The sequence below is a fragment of the Neltuma alba genome, unplaced genomic scaffold, assembly GCF_004799145.2.
Source record: "Neltuma alba isolate B1F8T4 unplaced genomic scaffold, ASM479914v2 tig00012051_pilon, whole genome shotgun sequence".
NCBI lineage: Eukaryota > Viridiplantae > Streptophyta > Magnoliopsida > Fabales > Fabaceae > Neltuma > Neltuma alba.
In genome coordinates this window covers 324,929-339,205 of record NW_021636615.1, presented here as the reverse complement: position 1 = coordinate 339,205, position 14,277 = coordinate 324,929, and the positions used below count along the sequence as shown (strand labels likewise).

The 14,277-nt window shown below is 35.7% G+C and overlaps 1 protein-coding gene and 1 long non-coding RNA gene across 3 annotated transcripts; one reads left to right on the top strand and one right to left on the bottom strand.

Moving 5' to 3' along the window:
• Positions 1-532: 532 nt before the first annotated feature.
• Positions 533-3,870, top strand: LOC114721626 (putative leucine-rich repeat receptor-like protein kinase At2g19210). Its single transcript, XM_028907487.1, has 3 exons — positions 533-1,095; positions 2,459-2,921; positions 3,775-3,870. The coding sequence occupies exons 1-3, from the start codon at positions 533-535 to the stop codon at positions 3,868-3,870; spliced, it is 1,122 nt and encodes a 373-aa protein (XP_028763320.1).
• Positions 3,871-5,601: 1,731 nt separating this feature from the next.
• Positions 5,602-13,250, bottom strand: LOC114721659 (uncharacterized). Of its 2 annotated transcripts, none has more exons than XR_003738108.1 (2): positions 13,209-13,250; positions 5,602-5,828 (listed from the first exon to the last, which is right to left on the bottom strand). It is a non-coding gene; the product is annotated as an uncharacterized LOC114721659 (long non-coding RNA). The 2 variants fall into 2 exon arrangements; XR_003738107.1 differs by lacking the exon at positions 13,209-13,250 and adding an exon at positions 11,957-11,992.
• Positions 13,251-14,277: the final 1,027 nt, after the last annotated feature.

Genomic DNA, 14,277 nt, shown 5'->3' with positions numbered 1-14,277 from the left:
GCTTTTGTTTTGTCTTCAATATAAAATCTCATTTTTTTTTATTTTATCTTTCTCATAATACCCCTATTTATGATAACATTACTATTTTATATCTAATGGCAATGATGCTTCAGAAAAAAAAAGTCACAAATTTTCTACATATTAATGACAATAATTACCTACTTTTATATTTCATGAATTAGTTAAAGGGACCTTATATTTAAGAAAAGAAGAAATGGAATCCAATAGAAGTTTCATTTGAAAAAAAAAAAACACATGTTAATACAATCTTTGATCTTTTAAATTTGCAATCATTTTGGTTTTGGTCCCTTAAAGACAAAATAGTTTAGGTTTTTATTATAGTATAAGAACTGATGTTTTAGACGAAAAGAAGTTTAAGGAACCAAAACCTATGATTTGAAATTTAAGGAATTAAAACTAAAATGAAGGTAAATTTGAGGGACAAAAAATCATATTAATCCTAATTAATAACTAAGGACGAGAGGTTGTGCGTATATGTGTGAATGGATTCATGGGAGCAGGTTTCATAAGCATGGATTGCGGAGCAGGCAAAGATTATTTGGATGAAGTGACAGGGATTCGGTCCAAGACAGAAGAGGGCTTCATTGAAAGCGGAACCAATCACGGACTAGCCCCCAACATTAACTTCAACAATTGTGCTCCAACCATAAACCGGCAACTAATGACCGTGAGAAGTTTTGTGGAGAGAGAAAGAAACTGTTACGCTCTAAAACCAAAGCAACAGAATAATCAGAAGTATTTGATCAGAGCCATATTTGCATATGGCAATTATGACCTGAGAAACCAAGCTCCAGTGTTCGATCTTTACCTGGGGATCAATTATTGGACCACGGTTCGAACATTTCCTAATGGTCCCCAAATCTTTCCAACTGAGATAATAATGCAGCAGGATGGCACTAGAGAGATGGTTCAAGTGTGTTTGGTGAACACAGAACAAGGGACACCTTTCATCAACGCTTTGGATTTGAGACCATTGAGCAACTCTCTCTATCTGGCTCCGCTTCCCCTTATTGTGGATTTCACTTTTCCTGTAAGAATGGACTTGGGCTCTGGGCTCATGCCCACTGATACCAGGTATGCTCTTCCTAACTTTGCCCTCACTTTCCCTTTGTCTTCCCCATTTTTCGTCTTGATTCTCATGCTAATAACTCAAGTTTTTGTAATTAATCTATGGTATTTTAAAAACTCCAACTTCTTGTGTGTCTGTGTTGCTGTGGCGCTACATCTCAGTGATTGAAGAACCGAACCGGGCTAGATGGTTAGACCGTCTAATCCAGACTTGCTAATGGCCTAATTTGAAACAAAAAAACTGTTTTCATGTTTGAATTGGATTAGATTAGAGCTGAGCCGCTATTGAGCCGGGAGTCGAAATAAAACCAAGAACAAGAATAATTTTTAGAAAACCGAATGATTTTTTTGGCATCATGGAAAATGAGGAAAAAAGTTCAATAAAAACCTATAAAAGAACAATTGACTCTTTCTCCCAAAGTTCATAATTTTTTTAGTCAATTTGTAGCTATATGGTGTTATTTTATTTAAAAATTCATATGCTATGACATTATTATCCTAATAATTAGATTTGTTATGAATTAATTTCTTTTATATATATTAATAGTATTTATATAATTAACTTTTATTAAATTTTTTTAATTGTCGCATCACCGGTTTGAACGGAAAATATGCTTTAACAGTGGTTAAAAAGTTGTGTTTGTTGCGGTTTTAACTGCTAATATATATTTTTTTTAATGATTTCTCATGCTGCTTGGGTTTATCTTTGACTCCAAATATGAGTTTGGCACAAAAGGGCATCAAAATCCTGCAATCTATTCCCTAAAACATTCTATTACTACTTTTGGTCCTTAATATAAAAATTAGATAACTAATTTGGGAATATTAAAAAAATAGTTAAGTTGCTTATCAGTCACAAATGTGTGTTGGTCTTATTAAACTATCCTCTTCAATTATTTGTATCGGATGATTGTAATTCTCTCAGTAGGAATCCCTTACAATCAATAGAGATATTTTAGAAAAATATGAAAAACAAAATGGATTGAGATTTTATATTTAGAACCAAATTCAACCCCTAACTACCAGAGGTAATATTATATATCTTGAGCCATTTGATCGCCGTGACATTCTTGGGACATTGACTCATCTAGCATCGTAGTCTTCTAAACTTAGTCTAGCTTGAGTTTTTAGGTTCAAAATTTGGGATATACAAAAATACCAAAAAGAAAAAATTTTTATACTAAATGTTAATGAATAGTTTCTTTCACTAGACATTCTGAGTAACAAACAATGTTGTATTATTTTGAGTTTTTATTTTGTTTTTTTTAACTTTAAGTAAATTTCTATGTATTTTGATAAATTAGATGTCTTGAACTATTAAAAAAATGGGATTAATAAATAATTTTCCTAGATATTTTTGAAAATATAGATACAAAGACGATGTGTACGATCGCCTATGGTGGAACAATGATAATACCGATTGGGATCTCTTAAAAACAAGAGAAGAAGCAAAGGTAGAGGATTCCCTTTATGAACTGCCGCGGGAAGCATTGCGCACCGCATCACAACCCCAGAATCATTCCACTCTCTTAACTGCAAATTTCAGTTATTGGAGATATGGTGATAAGTCCGCCCAATATTATATGTTCCTTCACTTTGCTGAAATTGAAAAGCCTCCTGCTGGCCACAAGAGGATCATTAATGTCACTTTTGATGATGATGAAAACTCCCTCTCTCATGAACTTACCCTTCGATACTTGAAGCCTATTACCCTAATTTCCAACAAGGTCACCAAAGGTCATATAAACTTCACTATCAAAGCAGCAACTAATTCATATGCTCCTCCTATCCTAAATGCATTTGAAATTTATAAAGTGACTAAAGAACGAACCGTTAGTTGCTTTAGGTCTACTTCAAAAATTAACCGAATTAATACAATACAGTGCACGATCAGGGTCATATTCACTTTAGGGAGCCTCTAAAAAGATCCTAAGTAACTAAGTATGCAAAAGATAAGAATTGACTTGGAAAGGGATTGATTTTCTTTTTAACTAACTAAATGACAAAATTTACAAGGATGCAAAATGAGTAAGTAATTTTTGGATTTTTAGTTTATAACATGGATATGAATGAAATAAACAAAGAGAATTAACAAGTGATAACAAATCAAAAAGCAATCCTCCAGCACAATAATCTAGGCTATCATTACTTCAATTAATTTAGGAGTTAGCTAAATTCAAAAGACTCCAAGGGCCACCATTTGGACTCGGTTTAATTGGACTAATCAATACCAAGCCACCTTACATATTAATTATCTACAATTAAACTGTTTTAGCACAATTAACTAAAGATAATCAAAGGAAAGCAATTAAAATTTTAAGTCCAATAACCAAGCCACCTTGAATTACCACCGAATATTTACAATAATTTCAAAACATAGTCTAACCAAGTACAATGTAAATAAATTAAAGTTAATCATATCATGATGTCAAATGCTAATAAAAAATTCCAACAACTACAACCAATCTCAATACAAATATAAATCATCACAGCACATTGAAACATTATAAAATTCATCCTAAGACCTAAGAATCACAGATAAAATGAAAGAAGTAAAGATTAGAAGAGCTGAAAACTCCCCTTTGAAGCTCCAAGTTCAAGCCATAAATACTGTGCTAGAGAATTGAAGGATTTAGCTAAGGCTCTGCATTACTGAAGCTCCACCATATGCTTCGATAATCACAGCCATATCAGAACAGTGAAGGAGTCGATGGGAGAATCAGAGAAGTACCGAGGACGGTGACAATGGTAGACTTGAAAGGAGGTGGGAGAGAACAATGATGGTGGTGGATGGAACTGGACCGATGGAAGATGAAATTTCACTGGAGAATGGGATATGGCGTCGCTGCTCTGTCTCTAATCACTCTGCTCTGGTCTTCCCTGCCTCCAGAACGTGAATGGCAGCAATGAAGAAGACAGCAAACTGGAGAGAAGTGCAGGGAGAAAGAAAATGATGATGATGGGATGACGAAGGGAAGGCGTCGATAATGGAGGTGTGTGTGTGTGATTCTCCATCAAGCTCTGATCCTTTGTTCTCCTTCTCACGCCTCCCTTTGTTTGCTCACTACTGTCACTGGTCCCTCTACCTGCTGTTCTGATTGAAGACGATGATGATGAGTTATCTTTAGGGCAGGTAGTAAAATGCACCATTTTACTACCTGGCCCTCTTATTATTATTTTTAAATATTTCTTTCTCTTTTTTTTCCTTTTCTTTTCTTTTTTATTTTTATTTTTAAGCCTTCCAAAAACCTGCAATTAAAAATTGAAAGATAGGTAGCATTAATTGTCTTTAAGATCAATTAATCACAATTATGACCAATTTGCCCCTATTATGCACTAATTTAAGGTAAAACACTACTATGAATTATACTCAAATAATGCAATTAAGGACCAATAATAATGACAAAAACCCACTAAAAAGATATGAAAATACGTGTAAAACATAGGTTTGTTAGTGATCCTGCAACCAAATCCCCCTACAGTGGAACAAGATGGTAATTCCCTTTTATTATTACCTCCTTTTTATATCATTTCTTTGTCTTACTCATCAATAATTTCATTCTAAAACAACCGTACGCTGACGTAGTTGTTCTGTTTATTATTGGAAATTATATGTGTAGTCAAAGCTATCATGGAAATCAAGCAAATCTACGGCGTCTCCAAAGTCGGTTGGGAAGGTGATCGATGCGTTCCATCTAACTTAGCTTGGGACTGTCTGAATTGCAGTTATGACAATAATATAAGAATCATCTCACTGTAAGTTGTTATCTTGTTATATTTGAAGCATTCAAGAAAAATATAGTATTAGGAGTTTATATTAATATGTCCAGGAGCTTCTATTTCTTTGGTCATATAACATACCATGCTAGTCCTTATTATTTGTCACTTGTAAGGAAGGATTTTGGCCCTCTTTATTTATCATTTGTACCATTTAATGCTTTATTTCCAATTCTTCCCCCTATTAATTATAGTAAAGTTGAAGAGAGAGGGAATGAGTTAGAGAAAATACTAGTATTTAATGCTCTTCTTAGAAAGGACAAAGGTAAAAGATTTCATCCATTTAAGACTTTTCTTGGTATATGAGAGACTCCTACTGTCACAACTATCCCTTATACACCAATAGAGTTATTCTATTCAATCTCGAATCATTAAAAGTCAGGATCCAATTCTTCGGAAGACAATTATTTTTTTTTAGTTCCCAAATACAAAGTCTGATCCTGTTCAAGGAATGGGATTTTCTGAAAAGTTTTAAACCTTTCAAAATTCACTTTCAAGTAATCTGTCTAGTGGTTCGAGTACTCACTTTAACCTTTTTACAAAAATGGTAAAAACAGTTAAAAACCCATGGTTCATATTCAACCATCGAACCCATTTTTTTTCTATCCACCTTTTGGATCCCATATCAAATCAATTATAGCCAGTAGTATTTAACATTCAACATTCTGGCCATAGGCTCGTACAACGAGTTACATATATAGATACACATAATTTTAGACAAAATAATAACTATATATCAAAATATTGATCATTTCCTTCAATAGCAATTACCATGGTTTATCTGCCCTTAGCCACCTCCTTATGGAGGAATATTTACATATCAAAATAGATATACAATATATCTTCACTTCAAAATAAGATGCATTTTAAGCAAAATATATATACACAAAAGATCGCCAGCTTCCTGCACCTTTAAACTCCACCGATCACTACTCCCTTGCCCTTAGGAGTACTTGCTCTTGCTGTATTACATGGAAGAAGGGGTGAGATTCTAAAGAATCTCAGTAGTAACAAATTTCCTTCACGTAATCATACAAGATCACAAACAACATGCTACATGTAACATCCTAAGTTTGATCGGGTTTTAATAGCCTCTTTTGGGTTGATTTTGAGGATAGATTAGTGATTTAATCTTGATCTGGGTGTTTGGGTTGAATTTGAGGTTGGTTGGAGGTATAGGTGAACGTACCCCTCTCAGGGTATGTTCGCCCCGGGAGTTCCTAGTAGGCTATGTCTTTCGGGCAGGTTTGGCCGCGGCGAAGTCTTGGGGATGCCGCGGCGAAGTTGTTCAGGTGAGCGAGGCTTCCCTCTCGGGAAGGTTTCGCCGCGGCGAAGGTAGGGTATGCCGCGGCGAAGGTTGTCTGGGCGAGCGAGAGTTTCCTCTCGGGAAGCTTTCGCCGCGGCGAAGTCGGTTTTTCAGGCGAGTAATCCCTCTCGGGATTAGTTCGCCGCGGCGAAAGGTCGCAATTCTATATAATCGCTGGAGGGTTCAGATGTGCGAAAATTGGAAAATCTGAAGGAGGAGAGAGAAGCTCTGCTAGGGTTTCGTGGAGGAGGCTTGAGAAAGGCATTTCTAAGGATCCATTACCTCAAGTAAGTAATTTTAACCTCTAATCTTCTTTCTTTCTTTCTTTTTTGGTGAAACCCTAGATTTTCTAAGTTGTGATTGAACTGAGGTTTTTGACCGATTGTTTTGAGTTTAATTGATTGCATTGGGTTAGTTTAAGTATTTAATCGGTGTAGTTTCCTTGGATTTAAAGAATCTTGAGTTTTGAAGTTAGGGTTTATGGAATTGGATGATTTGGGATTGAGGATGATAATGTAGAGATTGATTTTGAGCTTTGTGAATTGGGTTATGTTAAGGAGGGTTAAATTGGAGGTTTAATCGGTTTAGAATTGTTGTTGGAACCTTAATTGCTCAAATGGGATGTTGGAGGTTGAATTCCTATAGTGGATCCTTGAGGTTTGAACTCTAATTGATGCTTGGAAGGAGACTTGATGTTTTAATAGACTTTGAGGACTTTGGAGTGTTGTTTTGATAGTTATACCCTTTGAGTTGGGTAGAGTTTTGATGGGAGATAGGAATTTTGTATCCCCAAGTGTTGTTTTGGCCACATTATTAGTTTGAGAGCTAATATATGTTGGTTGTGTGTTTGTGTGCTTTGTAGACCGGTTGTGAGTCTTGGTGGTGCACGGGGTCACATCGTTGGTTTGTTATTCCTTGCTCAGGCGAGAGGTAACCACTTTCCAATCCTTAGTACTTACTTCTGTGGTATTGTGAGTAGATTTGTGTTTTGTGCTCCAAATAGTAACTGTGTTCGAACTATATATTGTATATGATAATGGAAAACCGTCTTGTGGGGTTTGGATTTATGATGAATGAATTTGTGGAATTGTGAAAGATATGCCACTGAACGAGGTTAATTGTGAAATGATTATTACTCTTGATTATGATTTGAGCATGATGCATTAATTGGGAAATTTGGTGAGAGTTTGATAGTTACTACCACGTGGTAAGGCCTCCATTAATGCATGATGGTTGGCTCTTTACGTCCCCCATAGTGAGGGATAGGCCTTCGGGCTCATTACGTCCCCCAGAGTGAGGGATAGGCCTTTATGGCTCCTTACGTCCCCCATAGTGAGGGATAGGCCGGGTTCGGCTCCTGAAAATCCCCCAAAGTGAGGGATTTGGTTGATGGGATTGCATCATTACACATGCATAAATTGTTGTGGCTATCATTATGTATTATTTGTGAACTGCCCCACTCGACACCTCACGAGCACCTATTTAGTAGTACCTAGTATTGGAAAGGCTGGTTACTGGGACTTTGTCTCATGTAACATCCTGATTTTTGGACCTAGAAGTATCAAAAATAGCCTAAATGAGATAGGCTACCAGACCCCTTTTTAGTAGAGGTCTTAAAGATGAGAAAGAAAGTTAAAGCAGTTTTAGGGACTAAACTGCAAAGTGAATGTTTTAAGGGGCTAAAGGGTAATCAAAGTTAGAGGCTCCAGTAAAGTCTCAAAGGCCCAGAAAGAGAAAAGAGGCTAGATACAAACCAAAGGTTAAGTTAGAAGCCTCAAAGAGATTGTTTTATGAGGTTGAGCCTAAGCAGGGGTAAAACCGTAAATTCAGAAAGTTACGGCCATCAGAGGTAAAAATGGAAAGTACTTAGAAAATTCTAAGAAAATCCCAGAAAATGGGAAATAATATTCTAAGACTCTTTTGTGAAGAGAGATGATGAAAATACCCCTGAGGTAACTTAAAAGGAATTTACAAGTTTATGGCTCAATTTAAGATGTAGAGGTAGATTTAATTGTTTGAGTCATAAGGAAACCTCAGAAAATTATGGTAAAATGGGGATGTATGATCTAAGAGACTGTAGAAAATTATAAAATTAGTCTCATCCCTAGAAGACAAGCAAAATGGCTTTAAGAATACTTAAAAGCCAGTTGTACCCAAAAAAGGCATTTTAAAGAATGATTTTTAAGTGGGGCTATAGGTTGAGTTAGGACCTGAGAAAATTTACAGATTTTCTCTAGAATATGAGGAATTTTATGATATTTTTGGATGAATTTTTGGAGCTCTGGACTGAATAAAATGCTCCAGTCAAATATTAAATAATTTTGTCCCCTAAATAGGAGACAAAACCAAAGAAAATATCTAAAAGCCATCATGACGATGCTGAGTCAGCATGCTGAGTCATCAAGCTTAATCATGACACCGACGAGTCATCATGCTGAGTCATCAAGCGTAATCATGACACCTACGAGTCATCATGCTGAGTCACCAGAAGATATTTATGGACAGCATAAAAATCAGAACGCAGTATGGGAATATTTTAGACAATCTTTTGTCTACCCATTATAGCGAAATCTCTACTGCATGACTCAGTAAGGTTAAGTAGCCTATCAGTAGAGCTAATTATTTTCATCTATGCTCCTCTAAGGTGGCACCATATATGTACTTAATTAAGATGAGAAAATAGTGTCAGAACATGTCCTGGTGGTACAGGGTAAGTCAGGACCCGAAAAGTATCTGATATGGTGCAAGATTGGCTTGATAGGTGGAGAAATAATTAAGGAGATATTTTTGCACGAATTTCCATTTATTTTCTCCCTATTTTAATGCCATAAATGATGAAAGGACATAAAAGTGACAAGTGTACGGTTAGATGAGAAAAAGAAAATATTACGTGTACGGCTAGATGGAAGACACGTGTACGGTCGGATGCAAGGCACGTGTGCGGTCGGATTAAAGACATGTGGCTTGATGATGTAAGCATGATGTCATCATGATGAGGTAAGCATGATGTCATAGGACACTTGTCACCGTAAGATCAAAAGAGAAAATGGACGGTCCAGATCGAGCCACGTATTTTTAAGATCAACGGTCCAAATTCGGTCTGTTTTTCTATAAATACCCCCTCCCCTCCCTACCATTTCGTCCAAGCATAAGGAATCCATGGGGAAGCTCTTGCAAAATGGTTTCTAGAGAGAGAAAGAAGAGGGAGAAAGAAAGGCCAAGTGGTTCCAAGCCAGATCAAACTCTAAAACACGGTATGTGGTGGTTATAGCACCTGATTTTATGCCTATTTCGGATTAGTTACTGTGCGTATCTGATTCTGAAATTTTGCATGCTTAAAGTACACTCTGTGAGCTTTAAATCCATAGGTAGAACACTTCATTTGGATATGTGTACGATTTATGGTGATTTTTCAAAGTTAGGGTTTGAAATCTGGAAACAGTGTTGAACTTTTGGAAGAGTTTCGAGTTCCGTACAGTTCCGGTACTGTTCAGCGTAGAACTGGTTCCTGAAACTATTTTTCATTTAAATTTAACTTAAGGATCTTTCAGTGAGACTTGGAAGCACTCAATTTGGAGTTTTCTAGAATTAATTATGAATTTTCAAACTTGAGCAAAAATTCTGGAAATTCTGCGTGAACAGTACCCGCGAAGCAAAATTTCCAGATTTGGTATTCTTGAATCTAAGGCCATCTAAAGTGGTCCTAATTGACAAGAAATGGATCTTAAGGATGGGAAATGATAAGATTTATGTTAGAAAAGTTGGAAAGAAAACCCTAAGACTAAGAGAAAGGGTTGAGGTTCAAGAAAGCTAGTCTTGAACTTTATGTAATCTAGTGGTCCTAATGGTTTGTATGATCAATGTGACTATGTTTAGGACCTTTGGAACATCCAAGAGGATGTTTGGTGATGTTGACGGAATGTCCACATGGTTGGAAAGGCAAGGAAACCAAAGGAAAAGCAAGGGGAAAGCCATGTTACAAGGTAGTGAACTTACCTATACTGTGTGCTTGATATGTATGCTTGCATGATGTGATTGTGTTGCCATGATGTGACTAAGCTATGATGAAATGTTTGCAAAGTTATGTTTGCAAGTTTATGTTATGTTTTGCCTTGGCAATATGTTATGGAAGCATGAAATGCTTTAGCTTACTTTCCATGGCATTCATGTGTTAATGTTATAACATGTCATGCATGTGCATTATGTCTTGCATGCTTATGGGTAGTGTTTGCTACTGAGATTCTCCCGAATCTCACCCCTCCCTAACCAACCATTTAGGTCAGTCAATGATGGGCAATAATGGCATGAGAAGCAAGGAGAAGTAAGCGGAGAATTATTCTTGTTAATGGATGAGACTGTTGATATATGTATAATTCTACTATTTTGTGAACTATGTTATGGATGCCAATGATACCATGTATTTAATTATAATATTTATGGCGTAAATGAAAGTGTATGAGCATGAACGGGAAAGAGTAAGGCCATGTTATGTATGCCAAAGAAATAAAAAGAATTAAAGAGATGTTAAGGGATAAAACGTAAGTCCTGGAGCAGTGAATTTGTAGCTCAGTTTGACCTATCAAACGAGTGAGTTAGGTCATAAGATTTGGCAAGCAAAGAGATCTGATGTTTCTATTTAAAATGAGGGATAGTTTGCCCGATTCCGATAACCGAGCAGAAAGTTATGCCTTTCCAAAGTTAGGCAAAAATACAGTAAAATCCGAAAATGACCAAATGAACAGTAAATTTTTCAAAGGAAATTGAGCTCGAATTTCAAGGCAATCAGTTCAGAAACTATTTTTCCTCAAAATTTTATCCAAAGAGCTTTCTGTAGAACTTAGAATCACTCAATTTCAATTTTTCTACAATTAGTTATGAATTTTCGAAGTTTGTCACATTTTAAGGTGACAATGAATAGTAACCCGTAAATGAAAATTTTCAAACTTGATTTTTCATCAATTGTAGCCTTCAAAAGTGATTCCAAATGCTTCCGCAAGGAAAGTTAATTGGTATAAATATAAGGTGTTACATCTCACCCCGTGGTTTACAATGTTTTCAGGTGAAGGTTCTAGGCGTGGGCCTTCGGGAAGAGACGCGGAGGCTTGAGCTTGGTTAGCTTTAGGCCTCTAGCTTTATTTATGTATGGATAGTTGTATATTGCCACAGCTAGGGTTTTCTTGAAATATTTTGATTCCCGGCCTTATTGTAAATTGGAGAATACATTATCTACTCGTTTTGTTGGCCGGAGGCCATTGCTATTATTTTATGGAACTTTGTTATATGGTTGAAAACGAATTGGATGGGCTGATTTTGATGTATGTGTTTACCCGGGCCGGAGGCTCGGAGGCCCAGTAGATATGAATGGATTATTTTAGTTGCATGCAACGTCTATCGGGTTGACCCGAGTTTGAAAGTTAATTTCTAAAAATATGAAATTTCCTTCTACTATGGTAGCTCGTATTAACAACTTTCCTTTCTACCATAGTAGAGGTTTTGTGATGGGTTAAAATGTCTTGAGGTAGAGGGTTCTTACACTACACAGGCCAAAGAGAACAACACCTTGCATCCAAATATAATCAATGATGCACATACACCATACACCCATATAGCCAATCGCTAGCTATTGCGCCCACATTCCAAAATAAATGGAAACCAACACATATTGTCATGACAATTATTATCATGCAAAGGCAACTTACATGTTCTCATGCACAATCAGCATAAAGGCACGTCCAAGCATGTGACAATCAATGCACAATCACATTAAAGGAAAATAGTTACTACCTTTTGCTTTTTCTTCTGTATTCCCTTTCCCTTGTCTCCTTTCTTAATGGATTCGAACAAATATCAAATCTTATAAATTATTTGAGCAAGGGCAGATTAATATATATATATATATCTAGATATTCATCTAGAGCGTTACATTAACACATTAACACATTCCTTATAATTTAAATCCTTTATGATCATTTTAACGGGGCATCACGTTTAACTTCCATCCTCTTAAGACTCCTATTTGACATACATATCTATAATATAACACTTATATAAGCCTATAAACTTCCTATTTAAACATTTTGCATTTGGACACCCTAAACACCATCTATAATTCGAACAGCACCATTCTGCCACTGTTTCTAAATTTTTCCAGCATCAAGCTTCAACTAAAACATTATTTTTATTCCTCATTATACATATATATATATATATTCACCCTCTACACCATTCCTTCAAAAATTCCAGATTGCCCTATCAATCAGGTATACGTAATTAATACCATGGGATTTAGTTTCATCCCTCAAATCATAACATCAACATTGCTGAGATAAACACCAAACATATACACACATATCATGCTTTAATTAGTGCCCAATCTCAACAATTTCCTTCGCTTGTGAAAATTCTAGATTTTGGCATTACTTTTCCATTTTAACTCCAAGAAAATCTGTTCACTATAATTCAGAACGTGGAGCCAAAACCAAAAGAATATATATAAAGAGCCCAATTCTTTCTCCCAATGCTCCGGTCTCAAAAGGCTTTGTTCTATATATCTATATATATATATATATATATATATTTATAGCTCATTCGTTTAGCATTCAAATGCTTCTTGACCAGCAAAATCGAACAGCGTCCTTCCATCATTAAGTCTGGAATTTTTCTTATTCAAAGCACACACTCTTTGATCCCTCAATAACCACACAGAGCATATAAAATCAACATATTATAATCATACAACCAGAAAATAATTAATTATATTTAGACTCGTTAATCATCTATTACCCAAACCAGAAGCCATTTCCTTAAATCCTCAAACCCCTGTTTTAGAAACTTTAACCAGAGTAATCAACCGTAAAAAGCAAGTGCAGACATCTCAACCACAAACTTCATCCTAACCATTAAGCACAATTTCTACAGCTTGGCTGTCATGCTCTTCACTTTCTCCCTCAAAAACCAGATTTCATCTTCATCATCGTCTTGCAACACATGACCAAATAACAGAAAACAAAGATGGAAGAAGATTCAGGAGACTCACCTTGTTTGATTTCCACTTTTAGATGAACCGATTCCCTCCTCTGATAGCCTTTCCTTTTCTTGATCTCTCTCAAACTCTCTCAGCTCTCTCTCTATTTTCACTTCGAAGGAGAAGATTTAGGAGACTCACCTTGTTTGATTTCCACTTTTAGATGAACCGATTCCCTCCTCTGATAGCCTTTCCTTTTCTTGATCTCTCTCAAACTCTCTCAGCTCTCTCTCTATTTTCACTTCGAATAGCAGAGGAAAATAAGAAGGGAGAAGATGTTAGGGCAGATTAAGTCGGTGAGGGGTGTGGAATGACCATTATACCCTTTCGTCTTCACTTTCCCTTCAATTTGATCCTTCTCTATTTTTCCAGGATAATAAGATAATTCCAGAAATCAAACCTGGATATTTTATATGAATTTTCTTCTTCTATTAGCTTCTTTAGTATATAAAATAATTATCCTAAAATCTCAGCTCAAAAATTATCCTCTAACTATTTTTCTTGAATATTCCAAGAAAATAGGTCTTAAATTCCTGAAATTAACTTTATAATTATTTAGCCCATATTTGAAAGGTCTTAATCTCAATAATTTCTCTAGAAATTTCTCTTTTATCATGCTTTAGTCAGATCCATAAAATTTGGGATATTACACCTACAAGTGATAAAAAATAAAGATAAAAGTGGTATGAGTTGTTGATTGCCTCTCCTTTAGTTTCTTAGCTACTGTGACAAAATTGTGAATTATATATAAATTATTGTAGGAACCTGAGCTCAAGCTAACTCACTGGAGTAATAGCTCCATTATTTGCTAGTTTGGAAAAATTGGAGTCCTTGTAAGTTGTTTCATTGGATAGATTCTAAACATTCAAATAGTATCAATTAATGAGGTTGTTCAATATTATGAATAACATTTACGTTTTGTTCACAGGGATTTGTCAAACAATGAACTGACTGGATCATTACCAGAATTTCTTGCATCTCTTCCTAATTTGAAATTCCTGTAAGGCAGCGCCTATCTAATATTATTGCATTACAGCTTTCATTCTCGGATTGTGAAGCCAAATAATCTTAAACTTCCCAT